The sequence below is a fragment of the Schistocerca piceifrons genome, chromosome X, assembly GCF_021461385.2.
Source record: "Schistocerca piceifrons isolate TAMUIC-IGC-003096 chromosome X, iqSchPice1.1, whole genome shotgun sequence".
Classification (NCBI taxonomy): domain Eukaryota; kingdom Metazoa; phylum Arthropoda; class Insecta; order Orthoptera; family Acrididae; genus Schistocerca; species Schistocerca piceifrons.
In genome coordinates this window covers 877,209,704-877,226,167 of record NC_060149.1, presented here as the reverse complement: position 1 = coordinate 877,226,167, position 16,464 = coordinate 877,209,704, and the positions used below count along the sequence as shown (strand labels likewise).

Below are 16,464 nucleotides of genomic sequence, written 5' to 3'. Positions count from 1 at the left end.
CAAGGTCCGCGTCACTCCATTTTTAACCGGACTTAACGTCTGAGAAAGTGAAAGAAATAATAATAATAAAGACTACCTCCCTAACAGTGCTTCTTTGTGGCTGGTTCACAGTGTTTCTTGTTCACGTAAGCTATTGCAGGCTGTCTGCAAACAACTATAAAAACCAGGGAAGTGCTAGTAGGAATCGCACTCTTGAGGGTTCCGTACTAACTAAATTGCATATGCAGATGACAGTGGTGGTGGTGGTAGTAGTAGTAACACTAACAACAACAACAACAACAACAACAACAACAATAATAATGTCTAAGAAAGGAAAGAAATAATAATAATAATAATAATAATAACAACAACAACAACAACAACAATTTTGTGTGGCTCAATGGCCTTTTACAAGCCTTCCTATTGGACACCAGTTCGGTGACTTGCATGTCGATAACCTATCTCAGTTATCCAACTGGGGTAAGGGAACCTACAGTTGATCGTGGAACCCAAAGCTGGCGACTCCTCAAACTGTTCAGTGGGCAAGACTAATTGAAAACAAAGACTGAAGAATCCACAGTCCAGCCAAGATTTGATTCCCTATCCTCTCAGTTTCCAGGTATGAACTTTACTGCTAGACCCTGAGCCCCAAGGTGTGTATGGACAGCTCATCTATAGGGTTTGATGAATGAGTTTGTGAGTATCAAAATATGTGACATACATGGTTGTACCTTTGATGGCATTGACTTAGAAGCATACATTATTTACACTACCATGGGACCTTTGTCCTTAATACCTGACAAATTTCAACTTGATGCTTCTACCTGTCCCTGAGAAAAAGAGCTCTTAACACTCTGACAGACAGGAATTAACATGATCCTATAAAGGTTCGGTTTTTACAGTCTGAGGGACATAATCCTAAAAATGGTTAAGTTTGCAATGCACCACTAAGCTGAACTAGTACCATGCAAAGTCTGCAACAACTGCCTGGTTTGCAGAGAGACATTTCCTGCTGCCTTTCCTATTTTCTCTGATGCCCAACACTATTTTGTCCAACACACTAGAAATCAAAGTTGAAATAAATTATGTCAAAATGGGTCAATAGGTATTTCACTTACGTGATGACGAAAAGCTTCTGCTTGAGCAGCACAGCCGTGTTCCTGCAAATACTTGCAAACTTCATCTACTGTCCAATTTGTAGGGTCAGGAGTTTTTTCTTTTGGAACATACTTTTTAAAAAACGGGTCTTCTTCTATTAAACGTTTAATTTTGTCTGGTGCAGTAGTTGATGTAACTTCTGCAGCTGTAGTAACTGAAACAGAACGTTATAACCCAAATTATATCCCATTTGATTATAAAGAATTATTAGTTTAATTTTTAAGAATTATTAGTTTACTGTTTATTTATTTTTCAGCTAACTCAAACTTTATAATGTGTAGCCTCTTTAACAACAAGCTAACATACAATTTCAATCACTGTTCAAACATCTCTCTCTCCTGCTGCCCTCTGCTGGTTGAAGCCTGTGACTTTCTTCAGTTCTTTATCCCGACAGTCAGGTGGTCTGCCTTGCAGTCTTTGTCTTTCTCTGGAACTTCACTCTACTAATGCCTATGTCTATCTTTCATCATTTATTCATGTGGTATGTCCTGCCCCCCCCCCTTTTTTTTTTTGTAGCTTTTCCCAGCTTGTACCATTTCCACAACACCCTGATCTTCTATTATTGCTCATATGTCTTCACTTCTTTTCCAGTGTTTTCCAACCTTTCAACAGCTCTGAGGTGTTCTACGTTTTCTTCTCAAAAGCTCATTCAAAATCAAATTTCAGAGTCATATGTTAGTTCAGAAAGAACAGTGTTCGAAAACAACCTTTTTCCTAATTATGTTGGCAATATTAGATTTAAAAAATTTGAATCTCTTCCTTAAACCCTACAACCTATCTTGTTTCAATGAAAAATTTCAGGTTTTAAGTCTCCTTGGGTACTTATTAACTGTCCCAGGTAAACATATTTGTTAACATTTTTAGACAGTAATCGTTCAATATTATTTGTCTTGCAGTTATCAACTTTTGGTGCATAGTATTTGTTTTGATCAAATGTTATTTTAAAGCCCACTTTATAGCAACTATCTGATAAATCCTTTATGATCCACATCCTGGAGAACCACCTCACTACAGACCAATTCGAATGAAAGTAAATCTAAAAAGGACTGCAATTGCAGCATACTGTTGGCCGGGAAGTGAGTCGTCTGGAAATCTCAAGTTAGTGAATCTTCTCCCATTTTTCCTAATTTCTCTTTTTTTCAGCTAGTTCTGGACACAGTTGTCTTAGGGACTGCTATAAATAGTTTCAGGAATATACGGTCATACTGCTTTACTCCCTTTCCAATTGAAAATTTCCTCAAGTGTTTTCCTATGCTGACAGAAGCCATTAAGATATCATAGATATTACATAAAATATTTATGTACTTTATCTCCCCACCTTGTTCAGTCAGGTTCTGTATAAGAGCAATTAAGCTGACAGAAGCCAAAGCCTTTTACAAAGTCTATAAGAGTTACACATAATGGCATTTCATATTCATTAGCATGATTAACTGCTTCATGCTGGGTATACATACAGTGAATTGCTTTCCAACCGCTGTAGAATCCAGCTTATTGTATGAGCCATTTGTTTTCCACAATAGCGCTAACATGATTCGTAAGGACTTTAATGAAAACTTTGTATGTAACAGTGAGTAAATTGATGATATATTAAATCATAAGGACTTCAACAACAAAATTTAAGCAATGCACACAAATATGGTGGCAGGTAATAGAAGTAACAGTCTTGTAACAGAAACGTAATGACACCCCCCCCTCCCGCCCACACACACACACACACACACACACACACACACACACACACACAGAATCTAATATTTTTATGATGGCCTTAAATCAACTGATACACTTTTATGGGAACTCTGCATAACAACTTTATATGGGTTATACGATGCAAATGTGATTGTTAAACAAGAGATTTATTTCTAATGTTATATTTTGATACTGTAATTAATCATTAAAAGCTGGAAACTGATATACTGAATTCACACACTCCTTTTCAAGGGCACTGACTCCCCGAAATTACTGTGGGTCCATATCAATGTAGTGTATGTTTCCCAGGGAGTCTCAATATTTTTTAAAATGATTACCTTACTCCACCCAACCTGCCAGTAGACCCTCTTCTTTGTACTAGTTATTAAAGCATCAACACCCCTTCAGTCTACAATATAAACTCCCATGTCCTTCAAAGCAACTGACTCAAAACAAACAAAACAAGAATCCCAATTATGTGAAAACAGTTTTCACTGAAAATTTAAACCACACCACTGGGGTGTAAGGAGGAGGAGGAGGAGGAGGAGGAGGAGGAGGGGGGGGGGGGGAGACCTATCAATGTAGTCTGTAACAATCGGCTAACAGGCACAGTTCTACATTTCACAATACCAATGCGTCATTCCACAGCAACAATCAGCGTTTGACAGTCCACTGAGTCATCGTCTTGATTGCCATTCTGTACAGGCCACTACAGAATTTTTTCATAGAAAGGTTAAATGCTTGTCAGGCTGATACTAACATGTCTCTCACTATACGGGCTGTAAGGCTGTAATACAATGCTTTCTTGTGTCATCAAAAACAGTCTGTGAAAAAGTGCTGACAGAGAATATCACCATTCCTCATTTTCCAATACTTCCAGTTTCCTCAGAAATTCTCATTTTCCTGTAGTACGGCTGCCACCGTGACTTGAAATCAAGTATCAAACACAAAATTTTCCCTGTTCAGAACTTTTAAGAACTTCTCACAGCATGCACTTTGTCCTTGTTTCCTTTTTATAATGCCAAAATCTCTACTGTATGGTCAAGAAACTGTGTCCTATCAGTAGAAAGTGACTTCAAATTTTGTTGATTGTCCCAGTACCTGTTAGGTCCAACAGAAATCTGCCAAGAGATTTCTATTCTGATCTGGGCAGTCATCTGAGAATAGATGAAGTTTACTGTATTCTTGTGGTATAAATGAGCACACTTCATTTGGACTCTTCTTGCCTTCCCCCTGATGTTAGGACACATTATGCCTGTATAAGTCTTTCTATTGTGTATTCAAAATACCTGACAGACGTGGTGTGAGGAGAAAGTATTAAATGATACACAGCATCGTCAGTGCTGCTATCAAAGCTTTATTTTCAAAGGAGCACAAGTAACGACTGTAATACCTCTTTACTTTGAAAAGGGTAAGAGTCGTTGACTGACAAAAATAACAATTTGTCAGAATCCTATAGAATGTACATTAACTGATGGACTGATACCCCTTTAACCATTTGACCATTTGACTATTACAGACTTAATTTCTGCAGTCCGTACCAAGCACGACTTATCATCGCTGCACTATTCACCTAATGCTGCTACCTGTGCTGAAAAGACAACATTCTGGACACCATGAAATATTTATTTTTTGCTTTTAAGAAAACTATTAGGTGAAAAAAAAATTATTTTTGACATCGTATCAGCTCAATAAAGGACTGAAGTTCATTTTGTTATTCATCACAGTTACTGTGATGTGTAATGCACAGCAAAAAAAATTTAAAGAGTTTGCAGAGGTAAAAATGCATTGAGTAAACTTTCTGTATGGTTGATTTTAGCCTGTACATTGCTGTGTATGAAATTACACAAAATACCAGAATTTCATTTATAACTGAGCACAACAATATTCTCGTGATATTGGTTGTTATATTCCCCGCATAACAGGAAACATGGTCATACCAATGGTCATATTTCATAAACATTTGAAGATATCGAAACCAAGTTTTTTTGGCAAATGATAACTTGCAAAGGGGCACATACTCGAAACTTTTTTATTCACTGCGATATGGAAGTAACTTGTCCACATCACAGAGAGGTGGCAGAAAGGGATATGTAAACATGTCAATAGTGCTTAAGGAAAACACTTGAGACTGCATTCAAAAATGTCCTCAGCACCTGGGAAGAGCGCAACATGACAAGTTAACTCATCCATAGCACTGGAAGTATTGATGTCATGCAGTTTCATACGTAGTATCTCAAGCAACGGCACACTCAAAATCACATAATTATGGACCAACCGCCTTTTAAAAATATACAATTCAATTAAAGCAAAAATTATGTCGATAAAGTTTCTGGAAAAAGCGGTACTGTGTCTACTGAGACTAGTGACTGACATACAAGGGGGGATTCAACAAAGGCCAAGACTTTTTTTTCCTTGTAGCTTCTGTGATAGGAAACTATCTGTACCACAAATATTTGAAAAGAGCAGGTTTCTATATATAATGCCCATAGGCAGCAGCATTCTCGTATTGGTAGTCATGCTCTACTTTGTTGACGCTCTATACATTTCACATAGCAAACAATGCAGGTGACACACAAGGAGTAGAACAGCGCAATGAAATACTGTGAGTGTTTAAACCATACAGCCATTGAAACTTACAAAAAGCTGCAGCAATTTTATGGTGGTGATGCAGCACCTCATGCAACAGTGTTTAGATGGTTCAAGGACTTCAAAAGAGGCCAACTTGTCTGTGTTAAGCAAAGTGGACCAAGTGTTTTGGCTTCTGTTGTGGCTGAAGTTAATGTCAACACAGCTGCTGTGATTGTCCGTGAGGACTGGCTGATAACATTATGTAACCTCAGTGAAGTGTTATGAATTTCATAAAGCAGAGTCTTCACGATTATGCATGATCATCTCCATATGATTGTCTCTGTGCCCATTAGGTGCCACATCTGTCGACTACTAAATAGAAGTCTGTGTGAATAGTGACAAGCCATGACATGCTGTATCTGCTTGCTGATGGAGGGGACATGTTTCTGGAATCGATTATCACTGATGTTAAGTCACAACTGCATCATTACGATCCTGATAAAAATCGAGCCAGCAGCGCGGAAATCGAGCCAGCAGCGCGGAAATCGAGCCAGCAGCGCGGAAATCGAGCCAGCAGCGCGGAAATCGAGCCAGCAGCGCGGAAATCGAGCCAGCAGCGCGGAAATCGAGCCAGCAGCGCGGAAATCGAGCCAGCAGCGCGGAAATCGAGCCAGCAGCGCGGAAATCGAGCCAGCAGCGCGGAAATCGAGCCAGCAGCGCGGAAATCGAGCCAGCAGCGCGGAAATCGAGCCAGCAGCGCGGAAATCGAGCCAGCAGCGCGGAAATCGAGCCAGCAGCGCGGAAATCGCCAGGTTCTCCGACACCAAAAATGGTGGAAGTTCTTCCATCTGTATGGAAAATGATGGTGATCACAGAATGTATTACCAGCATGCAATTCTCCCTCAGACTACTGTTACAGCAGAATACTACACATCAGTGATGGCTAAACTGAGGAAGCACAATGTAAAGAAATGACCAGAACTTTCTTTGACTGAGTGGAGACTTCATTTGCTACCTGAGGCTGTGTACTGTCATGAAGTTGTGCTGCTTCTGGCTCTATTCATCATTACCTGTGTACTACATCCACCTTACAAACCAGATCTTGCACCTCCCCCATTCTGAGGCAGTGAGTAAGGAAACTCAGGCAATTCTGAAGGACCTGACAGAATGGTCTGCACCACATGTTCGAGAACTGGCTGATGCTCTATAAAAGCGGATTTGAGTAGAAAGGGAGTACTTTGAAAAAAAAAAAAAAAAAAAAAAAAAAAAAAAAAAAAAAAAAAAAAAAAAAAAAAAGAAATAGAAAAAGTCTCAGTCTTTGTTCATCAGCCCTAATATTAATCTGCTTCTTTGCAGCCATTGTCATATTTGTACTATAATACTTATTACTGGCCCATCATTGGCTATCTCCAGATTCTATTCATCACTACAAATAGAATCTACAGACGAACACTGTATGACTGAAACTGGTAATATTATGTCCTAGCCAGTAATGCCACCCGAGCCCGCTGCCAAAAGGTTGGCAGCATCAAAGTCCGGACGCCGTCCGCATAAGCAGCGCCAGCGAGACAGCAAATCGCCGCAAGTCTGCACGCGCCACCGCTGGCTTCTGGCTTCTTAAGCGCTGGAGTCGCGAGCCCTAGGACAGTTCTGTATTCGCCGCTCAGTTGTATACTCGCCACCGAATTGTGTACTTGCTAGTCAGTTGTGTGTTCATCACAGCAGAGTTGTTGTTTGTCGTCAGCCGACGCTGACCTAGCCGCTCTGACTCGAACTAGACAGATTTCTGTAGACACCGAGTTCACTATTGTGTTTCTGTATCTTCACCAATAAAGATAAGTACCGACTTTTATTTAATCAGAGTGTTTGGGGCTTCATCTTTCTGTTTACTGTTCCAGCGGACCGGTCGGCCCGCTATTAAAAGTGTGGCGGTGACTTCGTAAGCCATTTCTACAGCCAAGTGTTTGTCGCTGCGAACACCGCCACAAAAGGTAAAGGTTGTTATTTATGTGATTAAAGAAAGTTGTAACGATTTTGCTACAGTTTAAATGAGGCATTGGCATGCAACTATTAAACTTAAAGAGATACACAAAATCTGTGGATTTATGGGGGATATTAAGTGTGTATACCAAAACAAATGAATTGCCTAATTCATGGATGAAATTTAAAGGCAGAGGCTAATTTCCTTGGTACCACATATCAAATATTGCATTTATAAATTATTTAAATGTCACTGTCCAAGTTAGTATTCCCAATTAATTCTGGAATTCCTTAGACGGTTTTCAAAAACTGTTAAGTGTCTTTCTTAAGAGCATCTGCTTCCAAATGTCGCAGCATTACTAACACACTTCCATGAATTGGGCAACTCATTTGCTCTGTCCTCCTCTGTATGCACTCTCTCAACGTCCCCCATTAGTTCAACACATGAATCCCATACAGTCCACCAGTACTTAAGTATGTTACACATGGGTTTATAGAGTGCAAAAGGTCTGTTAGAAAAGTACCCAACCATATTTTTTTGCGAACACCTGATCTGATCTGAATCTAGTGCGCTTTTATGAGCCGACCTTGAACCTTCGTGCACATGCGTGAATTTTCTCCCACCTGACAATAGTGTCAGTTGCAGGCAAGCAGCAGTTGAGTAAGGTAGTATGTAGTACTTGTGTCAGTTTTTCATTGCAAGGGAAATGACAGAACGATTGGAGCAGACCTGCTGCAACAAATTTTGCCAGAAACTGGGCGATCGTCAGGTGGAAACCATTTGGAAGATTCAGATGGCTTTCAGTGACAACGCTATGGGCATTGCACAGACTGAAGTGTGGTAGAACTGTTTTAAAGTCGGCTGCACATTGGTGGAAGCAAACCACTCTCAGGTCAACCACCAACATGCAGAAACGAACAGGTCACTGCCAAACTGAACGCTGTGGTGATACGGGACCATCGCGTGACTATCGGAGAAACTGTGAGTGAGGTGGACATCAGCGTTCTTTTGGCAGATTCCACTGAGACCAAAGACTTCGCCCTGAAGACAGCGTCAGAGAAAGTCATGATGCTGACAGTGGAGTAAAAGCAACTTCGTGTTTGAAGTCTCACAGGACACGCTGGACTCCGCAACCAGTGACCCCGACTTCATGAACACCATCACCACTTGTGACAAGTCCTGGATGTACGGGTACAAACCGGAAACAAAATCCCAGTCGTCACAATGGAAGCATTTCTCATCACCAAGACCAAAGAAGGCCCACAAACTGCGCAGCAATGTCAAAGTGATGCTGATTGCTTTCTTTGACTCCAACTGTGTGGTATACCACAAGTACGCACCACAGGGTCAACCAATCACCAAAGAGGATGTCCTCTGTCACCTACGTGATTCTATGTAGCGCAAGAGACTTGACTTGCGGACAACAGGAAATTGGCATTTCCACCACATTCCTCGCATTTGATTCAAATGTTTTTGGTGAAAAATTATATTCTCTTTCAAACATGAGCTGCATTTGCAAATCACTATACCAATCAACCAAGAATTTTCATTCATTCAGTCTCTAATCGAAGCTATTGGATTTCACAGTACTACTGTGTCTACTTTTGGAAAAATCTAAGCCAAAAAGAATCACTAATGCCACCACTTTGCAATTGCATCAGACAGCAGAAAATCATTCCATTCACATAAGATGGATTTTCTGGCAGGTGTTTGCATTCTAACCTACTGGAAGTCCAGTGTTTCATTTATTTTGTTAACAGACAATAACAGCATTAAATCTTTGAAAAAATTACAACTAGCCAATTTTCTTTAAGCATGCTTTTGTAATATTAAAATGAGTATTCAAACAATGAATAATCCAGGATGGAATAATGACAATATTTTGAAAAGGATATGCTGCTACTCACTTTGTACAGAAGATTTTAAGTCACACACAGGCACAACAAAAAGCCTGCTAAACATGCGAGCTTTTGGCCAAAAGGCCGCCTCCTAAAGTAGACAAAACACACACACACACACACACACACACACACACACACACACACACACACAGAGAGAGAGAGAGAGAGAGAGAGAGAGAGAGAGAGAGAGAGAGAGAGAGAGAGAGAGAGAGAGAATGGTCTTTTGGTTAACAAAAGCTTATATGTTTAGTAGTCGCTTTGGTTTTCCTGTCTGCGATTCAACATCATCTCTTATGGTGAGCAGCAGTCTATATTTCTCATAAAACAAGTATTGCTATTCCTACTGTGACGACATATTCAAACAAACTTGTCAACACACATACAGATTATAACCTCTTTCAGTACTATGTTAAACTGCTGTTGACATGGAACCAAAAATTGACTGGCAAATTGTAAGTAAATAAACCCTTTGTAACAGCAGATGGAAATATTTACACAGAAACAGCACTTAAGTCATAGGTGACAAATTGAAATTCTGTCTACAACTTTGATGGGAAGGTGTCATATCAACTTCATCATTTAACAGGTGCACTAGGAAGCTAACGGAACAAAAATAAGGGGTGACAAATGAATTACCTTTCGATATTGTTGGTTTGATATCCAGAGGCGGCTTGATATCGAGAGATGGCTTAATATCGACAGGAGGCTTGATGTCAACAGGTGGTTTGATATCAACAGGAGGCTTGATATCAGCCTTGTCAATATCATCACAAGAAGAACACAGCCACTTAGTATGCCATTGTTCTTCAGTTATAGGTGGGTTGTGACATGTCAAATGGTATGCATCTCCACACTCCACACAAACTGCCATTGCTTCCTGCAACACAGAAACAAACTGTAGATACCACACACAGTTTCCTGTAAAGGAACTGGACATTCATTCTGACAGTAACTCATAAGACTCATTATCACAGCTTTGCAATACCAGAGAAAACGTATTTTAAACTCTAGAGACTGCCCTCACAAAAGATCACTTCAAATATTATTAGAATACACAAACAAAGGAAAACTAATTTTTAAGACTAGTTTCCTAGAGAGTAACACACATCAAAATCAAAATCTGCCAGGCCATCACAGTTGACTTTGGGTGCCCAGCAACTCCTTTGAAAGCCTGTATTGTAAACTAGTACATGTTGCCCTTGTTTCATTAACTTGTTTTTATTTGTGTGCATACAATTATTTTTGCTCAGTGCTCTTTGAGTAACGGAAGCAACGGGTGACAGAAGATCGATACTGCACATAAATGAGAAAATTTGGATTTAATATGCATAAAAATGTGTTGGTGAGATATAAAACCAAATTTGTCAGTGACTTAAGGGTTTTCTAGTAATGCTTCTGCACATTTAAACTTTGAGAGTTTGAAGATTATGTCTTCCGACACTGTACCACACTGGTACCCTTGACCAATAAAGGAGCAGAAGGTAGCAAATTCACTAACCTGGCATCCACAGTGCACAAATATAGCGAGCTGAGTAACTATTCCATTTTGTAATGAAGCCTACATGCTAGTCAAAGCCATATATGGGTAACAATCATGTCTAAGGCATAGTGCAAATGTTGGAAATTCTTAGTCGCTGGTACAAAAAATATGTGGTCAGAAGACTGTAGCTAAAGACTGGACACAAAGCAGACAATTCGCTATGATAATTAGGATGTTTTTCCATCGCAGTATCACCAGTAACCTCCAAAGGATAGGCACTGGAAGCTGCTTGACTTGTTTGTGTGGCTCAACCTCAGAAAGTGATTCAAATCGCATATTCTTTTCATGGTAGTCGTACTGTAATCAGCAAGTAATTCTGCATAACAAACTATGCAAACCAATGTCAATTTACCAAAAATATCACTACTATCCTCATATCAAAAAATGCAAAAACTTATGAAGTAATAACTGACTTTTTACTGACTAAGATATTATAGCCTACACAATAATTATTAGTACCACGTGCTCTGCATGCTATCACCAGCACGTACAGGGTGGTCATAATTAAACTTTCCTGATCTGAGAGGGACCCCATCACAAGCGATTGTAGACAATGAAATGTTGTAAGGACATGAGGAAGAGAAAATAATGAATAAACCATTGAAAGAATCATTGAAAGAAACATTTAATTTTTACACAAGAAACATTTGTTAATAGTTTACCATATTTACTTTCCAGATTACAAACGTCATTTAATGTGAAACTTCCTGGCATATTAAAACTGTGTGCCCGACAGAGACTCGAACTCGGGACCTTTGCCTTTCACGGGCAAGTGCTCTACCATCTGAGCTACCCAAGCTGTGGCTAAGCCATGTCTCCGCAATATCCTTTCTTTCAGGAGTGCTAGTAGTGCAAGGTTCACAGGAGAGCTTCTGTAAAGTTTGGAAGGTAGGAGACGAGATACTGGCAGAAGTAAAGCTGAGAGTACCGGGCGTGAGTCGTGCTTTGGTAGCTCAGATGGTAGAGCACTTGCCTGCGAAAGGCAAATGTCCCGAGTTCGAGTCTCTGTCGGGCACACAGTTTTAATCTGCCAGGAAGTTTCATATCAGCGCACACTCTGCTGCAGAGTGAAAATCTCCTTCTGGTCATTTAATGTGACTGCCATCTGCATCCACAACAACCTGGAACTCCACTACAGATACCATTTCATAACTGTTCGCAGCATTTTTGAACGGTGGACCATGGAATGTTTAACTGTCATGACACAGCTCGTGCACTGTTCGAGAATTGCAGATTGCATCCAGCATTCTTCGCCGCAGTAACAATAAATTCTTGAAAAATTTGTGGCACAATTGGCCATCAACCTCCCGGCAAGCCATTCTCAAATCGCCATTTAATGCAAACTTCCAAATTGTGTTCTCCAATCCCAGTGAGGAAAGAGAATGTCTCCATATTTCTTTAATGTACTGATAACTCACAAAGAGCAGCACCACTATTGCCATTGTTTTGATGGAACAGCTTTAGGAGTGAAGCCCTGCTCATTTTGTCCATACTCATGTTGCCTGTCTGCAATTGTAATGCACACTGATGCTTGTGTTTCAACCCTATGTCACAGTATAATTGCCAGCATTTAACAGAAGTCATAACACTAACACTACTAATAACACTAACACTACTAATAACACTAACACTACTAATAACACAAGTCTGAACATCATTCACATAAAGTTTGGTACCTATAAGGTCAATAGTTTTCCATCTACACTGTCTCAGGTAGTGAATGTTTAATTATAATCACCCTGTACAACTAATGTAATATTAGTCTGCATGATATGTACATCAAATTACAACAAAATTGAATAAAGTGCATGGTAATTGTTTTCAGGTGCAGATATGCCTGTAGCAGTGATTAAAATGTCCCAACTTGTTACAGATGATGCAAAAGATTGCTTTCAAACACTACTTATATGATTTGCTAACCGAGTAGTAAGAAGCACGGTGGAGCAAGACAAAGGAAACACACATTCCATGTATAAAATATGTATTAGTGAAATTTATTTCAAAATCTTCATAACATATTTTTCTAAAAACAAAATGACAAAATACTGAAATCTTTTGACTTTGGAATGCTTCAAAACTTTATGTGCAATGATCAGATAAAACAGAATAAATTTTCTGGATACTGTAACTGTTACAGAATGTGCCACACAGGAACTGAGTAACAAGATAAACTAGCACTTCAAGCAATTAAAGCAATAAATATTCACATATCTTTTTACTCACATTTTCACTTGTCTCAAAGCAGAAAGCACACAATTTACAGCCATGGCAAACCCATTGACTCAACTGTGGTTTTTCCTTCCCACTGTTTTTTCCAACTATGCAGCTTGGATGAGCTGGAATTAAAAATTAGGATTAAGTTTACTATGACAAAAATATTTTTGAAGTATGTGCACACATTTATAATGTTGAGAAAATGTGATGCCCACAAAATTTCTATTCTTGTAACTCGCTCTGTCATGTAACAATAAATCATATAAAACATGCATTTCTTTAAAATTAAAAATTTGTCTTCATCACAACATATAAAACTACATGGATGCATGAAACTAAATTTTATGCAGTTAAACAACTAAAAAATGTCTACAAATGGAATTGATGGATTACTAGAACACACTGCAAATTGCTAAACCTAACCTCAGGATGTAAAACAAGTAATGGTCCCGGCAGAAAATAATATGATGTTATTAAATATGCCATATTACTTGTCTTTTTGAAAAGAAAGTAAGTAGTGAGACATAACAGAACAGAGGAGAATCAGAATGAACAATAATTGCTAGTAAACTCAGTGGTTTCAATCATCCGGAGTCATTACTATCAATTTGGTGACCAACCCACTTAACATTTCAATGTATCTGACTACATTTTTCACTGAGAAGTAACAACCAAATCCAAAAAATAATGTTTTCTCTCTCTCTCTCTCTCTCTCTCTCTCTCTCTCTCTCTCTCTCTCTCTCTCTCTCGTCAGTCGTGTGGTGAGCAAAGGAGCAGATAGAGTATTCATCACAGTATTTCAAAACATTCAGAGTGATGCATGGTGCATTTTTTACTAATGGACATTTTGCCAATTACATGTTCCAGATATACAAACATGTGCTCAAAGTGAGGTGGGTTCCCATATTGTTCACTGGCAAAACTATGGCACTATTCCTGTGTGGCCCCCATTTACTGTGTAAAACATTCCCACATGATAATACGTCCACTGCTTGCCTACACAGTATCCACTTATGAAGTGGGATTCAGCATATTCACACACTGCCATCACTGTATTCAAACATGTACTGACAAGGGAAACTCCTCGTCACCCCCCCCCCCCTCAATCATATTTTATGGTAAGAGGGCCCAGTGGATAGCCCATCAAAACCTGAATACAGATCAAGCATGAAAACAGGAAGAAGGTGCACTGAACTGTGAAAAAAAAAAACACAAAATAGAAACAGTGAACATTCCAAGGCCACGAAGTACAATACAGAGCAGCCTAGTAGAGCAATGGGATTGTAGTTAAGAGGTCACGGTGTTGTACTGTCAAGCGGGCCAGCTGTGTTCAGACCTCCCTTGTACCAAATTTTCTTTTCTTCCCTTTGTTCGCTGTACTCAAATTTGTGTCTGTCATGGTGTAAGTCCGTTTGCAACAACGAGGTGTAAGGAAGGGACCTATGACAGTCAATTCTGCACAACTATGCTATTAGCAGCTCAAAGGAAGTGGCTTTTGAACGGGTCCCACAAACTTTTGATGACAAGGCGACAAGTCAACCAAGTCATCAGAAAACACGTCTGGGATGCCATACACATATTAGTGACAGGACATGTGTCATATGACAGGAATCTCTTAGTGACGCACCTAATTTGTAAGCTTAGTAATTGAGTGAGAGATGCCTCCCTGCCCGATTTAGGTGTACGGTTGAATGTGAAAGTGATCACTTCCAAGGAAATGATGAAAACATAATAGTTTGTCACACAAACTGCAACAAATGAATGCAACAGTTTTACAATCACACAGTTTCTCTGTGCTCTGTCAAAACACGTTTTTAATGTTTTTGAAGTTGTGCTCCATTTCGGAAGTTTTGACTCTAATTCCTTTGTTGTAACATAGTTCACACCCATTTATTTGTTGTTTTCATTTCTGTGAGACATTTATGTCATACTGCTCTCACAATTCATCACATTTACTTGTGATGGTAATGTATTCTTACCACATGACTCATATTCTATGAGGGTTGACTGAAAAGTAATGCCTCCACCTTCGTAACTCTTCAACATGTGGCAGGTACTGGCTTGTTCTGTAGCCTCTTCTCAACAGCTCCCGTTGGCAGAAAGCCTTAGCATTGAATAGCTGTGTTGTTACAGTGCAAAGTATTCACAATGGTGCAAACTCTGAAACAACGGCTACCAAGGGTCCAAAAGGAAAAGGGAGATATTTTCCTGCAGCATGACAATGCCAAACCACACACTTCATGTGCCACCACAGCACAACTTCAGAGACTGAATCTCACGACTGTACGACATCCTCCGTACAGTCCAGATTCAGCACCGCCCGACTTCCATCTATTCTCAATAATGAAAGACTTTCTGCGGGGACATCATTATGCTTCTGATGAAGATGTTGAGAGAACTGTGAGACTGTGGTTGTGGAAACAGAGTGTCGACTTCTTCCGTGATGGCTTCAGAAAACTTTTTCGTCGTTAACATAAATCTATCCAATTGGCTGGTGATTATGCCGAAAAGTGAACATTGGTAATTAAAGATCACATTCTAAGAAATATTATTCTAATAATTATTTCTGAGTTTGATTTATTAAAGCATTCCCATCTAAACCCAATTAACGAGGGTGGAGGCATTACTTTTCATTCAGCCCTTGTATAACTAATGTATACTTTGACAACTACCAACACTACAGAAAGAACAAACATTTCAGTGACCAGAAGGACAGTTCATAATGTTATGGAAAAAAAAGAAAGAAAAATAAATGGCTCAATACAGTTATGAACACGGCTCATCCACTTTGCCATCCAACACCATGACAACTTAACCATGACGCTGCGGCTGTTGATGTTTGCTAAGTATTGCACTTGGACCATTCACAGTTTCTATTTTGCTTGTTTTTCACAATTCAGTATACATTCTTCCTGTTTTCACACGATCTGTGCTCAGTTTTTGGCGGGCTATCCATTAGGCAATCTTACCACTAAATATGAGGGGGATGCAATAGGCAGCTTCCCTTGAGAGTATCATCAGTTCAATTCAAGTGATCTATACAATCATTCAAGCATCAAGTTTCCTTGTTCCTATACCCAAGCTCATCTCCATGGAGTGTGTGTAATTAGTAAAATGTATCTGAATATGGAAAAGCAATTACTTTAATCGTGCACCTGTCAACTAATCAATGCCTCACCTAAACTATATAGTGAGTGCTCACCTTTAAGCCTTCCATTATGTGTATCCCACTTAGTACTTTTTACATAATAGGCTCCAAAACTGAGTTGTGTGTGTATGTGACGTGTAACAAAAGAGAAGAGGGCCATATGGAGAAAGGACAGGAGTACAATATAGGGAGTTCTACTTTTAAGAACTAACAGTGTAGCAAATTTTACCTTTGTAATAATTGTATTTAAAATAAATAGATGGTAGGTTAGGAAGTAAATATA

General features: G+C 39.3%; 1 protein-coding gene across 4 annotated transcripts in view; it reads right to left on the bottom strand.

Annotated features, from left to right (window-relative positions):
- Window positions 1-16,464, bottom strand: part of LOC124721967 (polyhomeotic-proximal chromatin protein) — a 286,137-nt gene that overhangs the window by 9,444 nt on the left and 260,229 nt on the right. For all 4 annotated transcript variants that reach the window (XM_047247136.1, XM_047247135.1, XM_047247137.1 and 1 more), the window contains 3 exons: window positions 13,043-13,155; window positions 9,916-10,156; window positions 1,098-1,291 (listed from right to left, as the gene is read on the bottom strand). In XM_047247136.1, coding sequence (XP_047103092.1) covers window positions 1,098-1,291; window positions 9,916-10,156; window positions 13,043-13,155 — 548 coding nt within the window. The remainder of the gene's footprint in view (window positions 1-1,097; window positions 1,292-9,915; window positions 10,157-13,042; window positions 13,156-16,464) is intronic.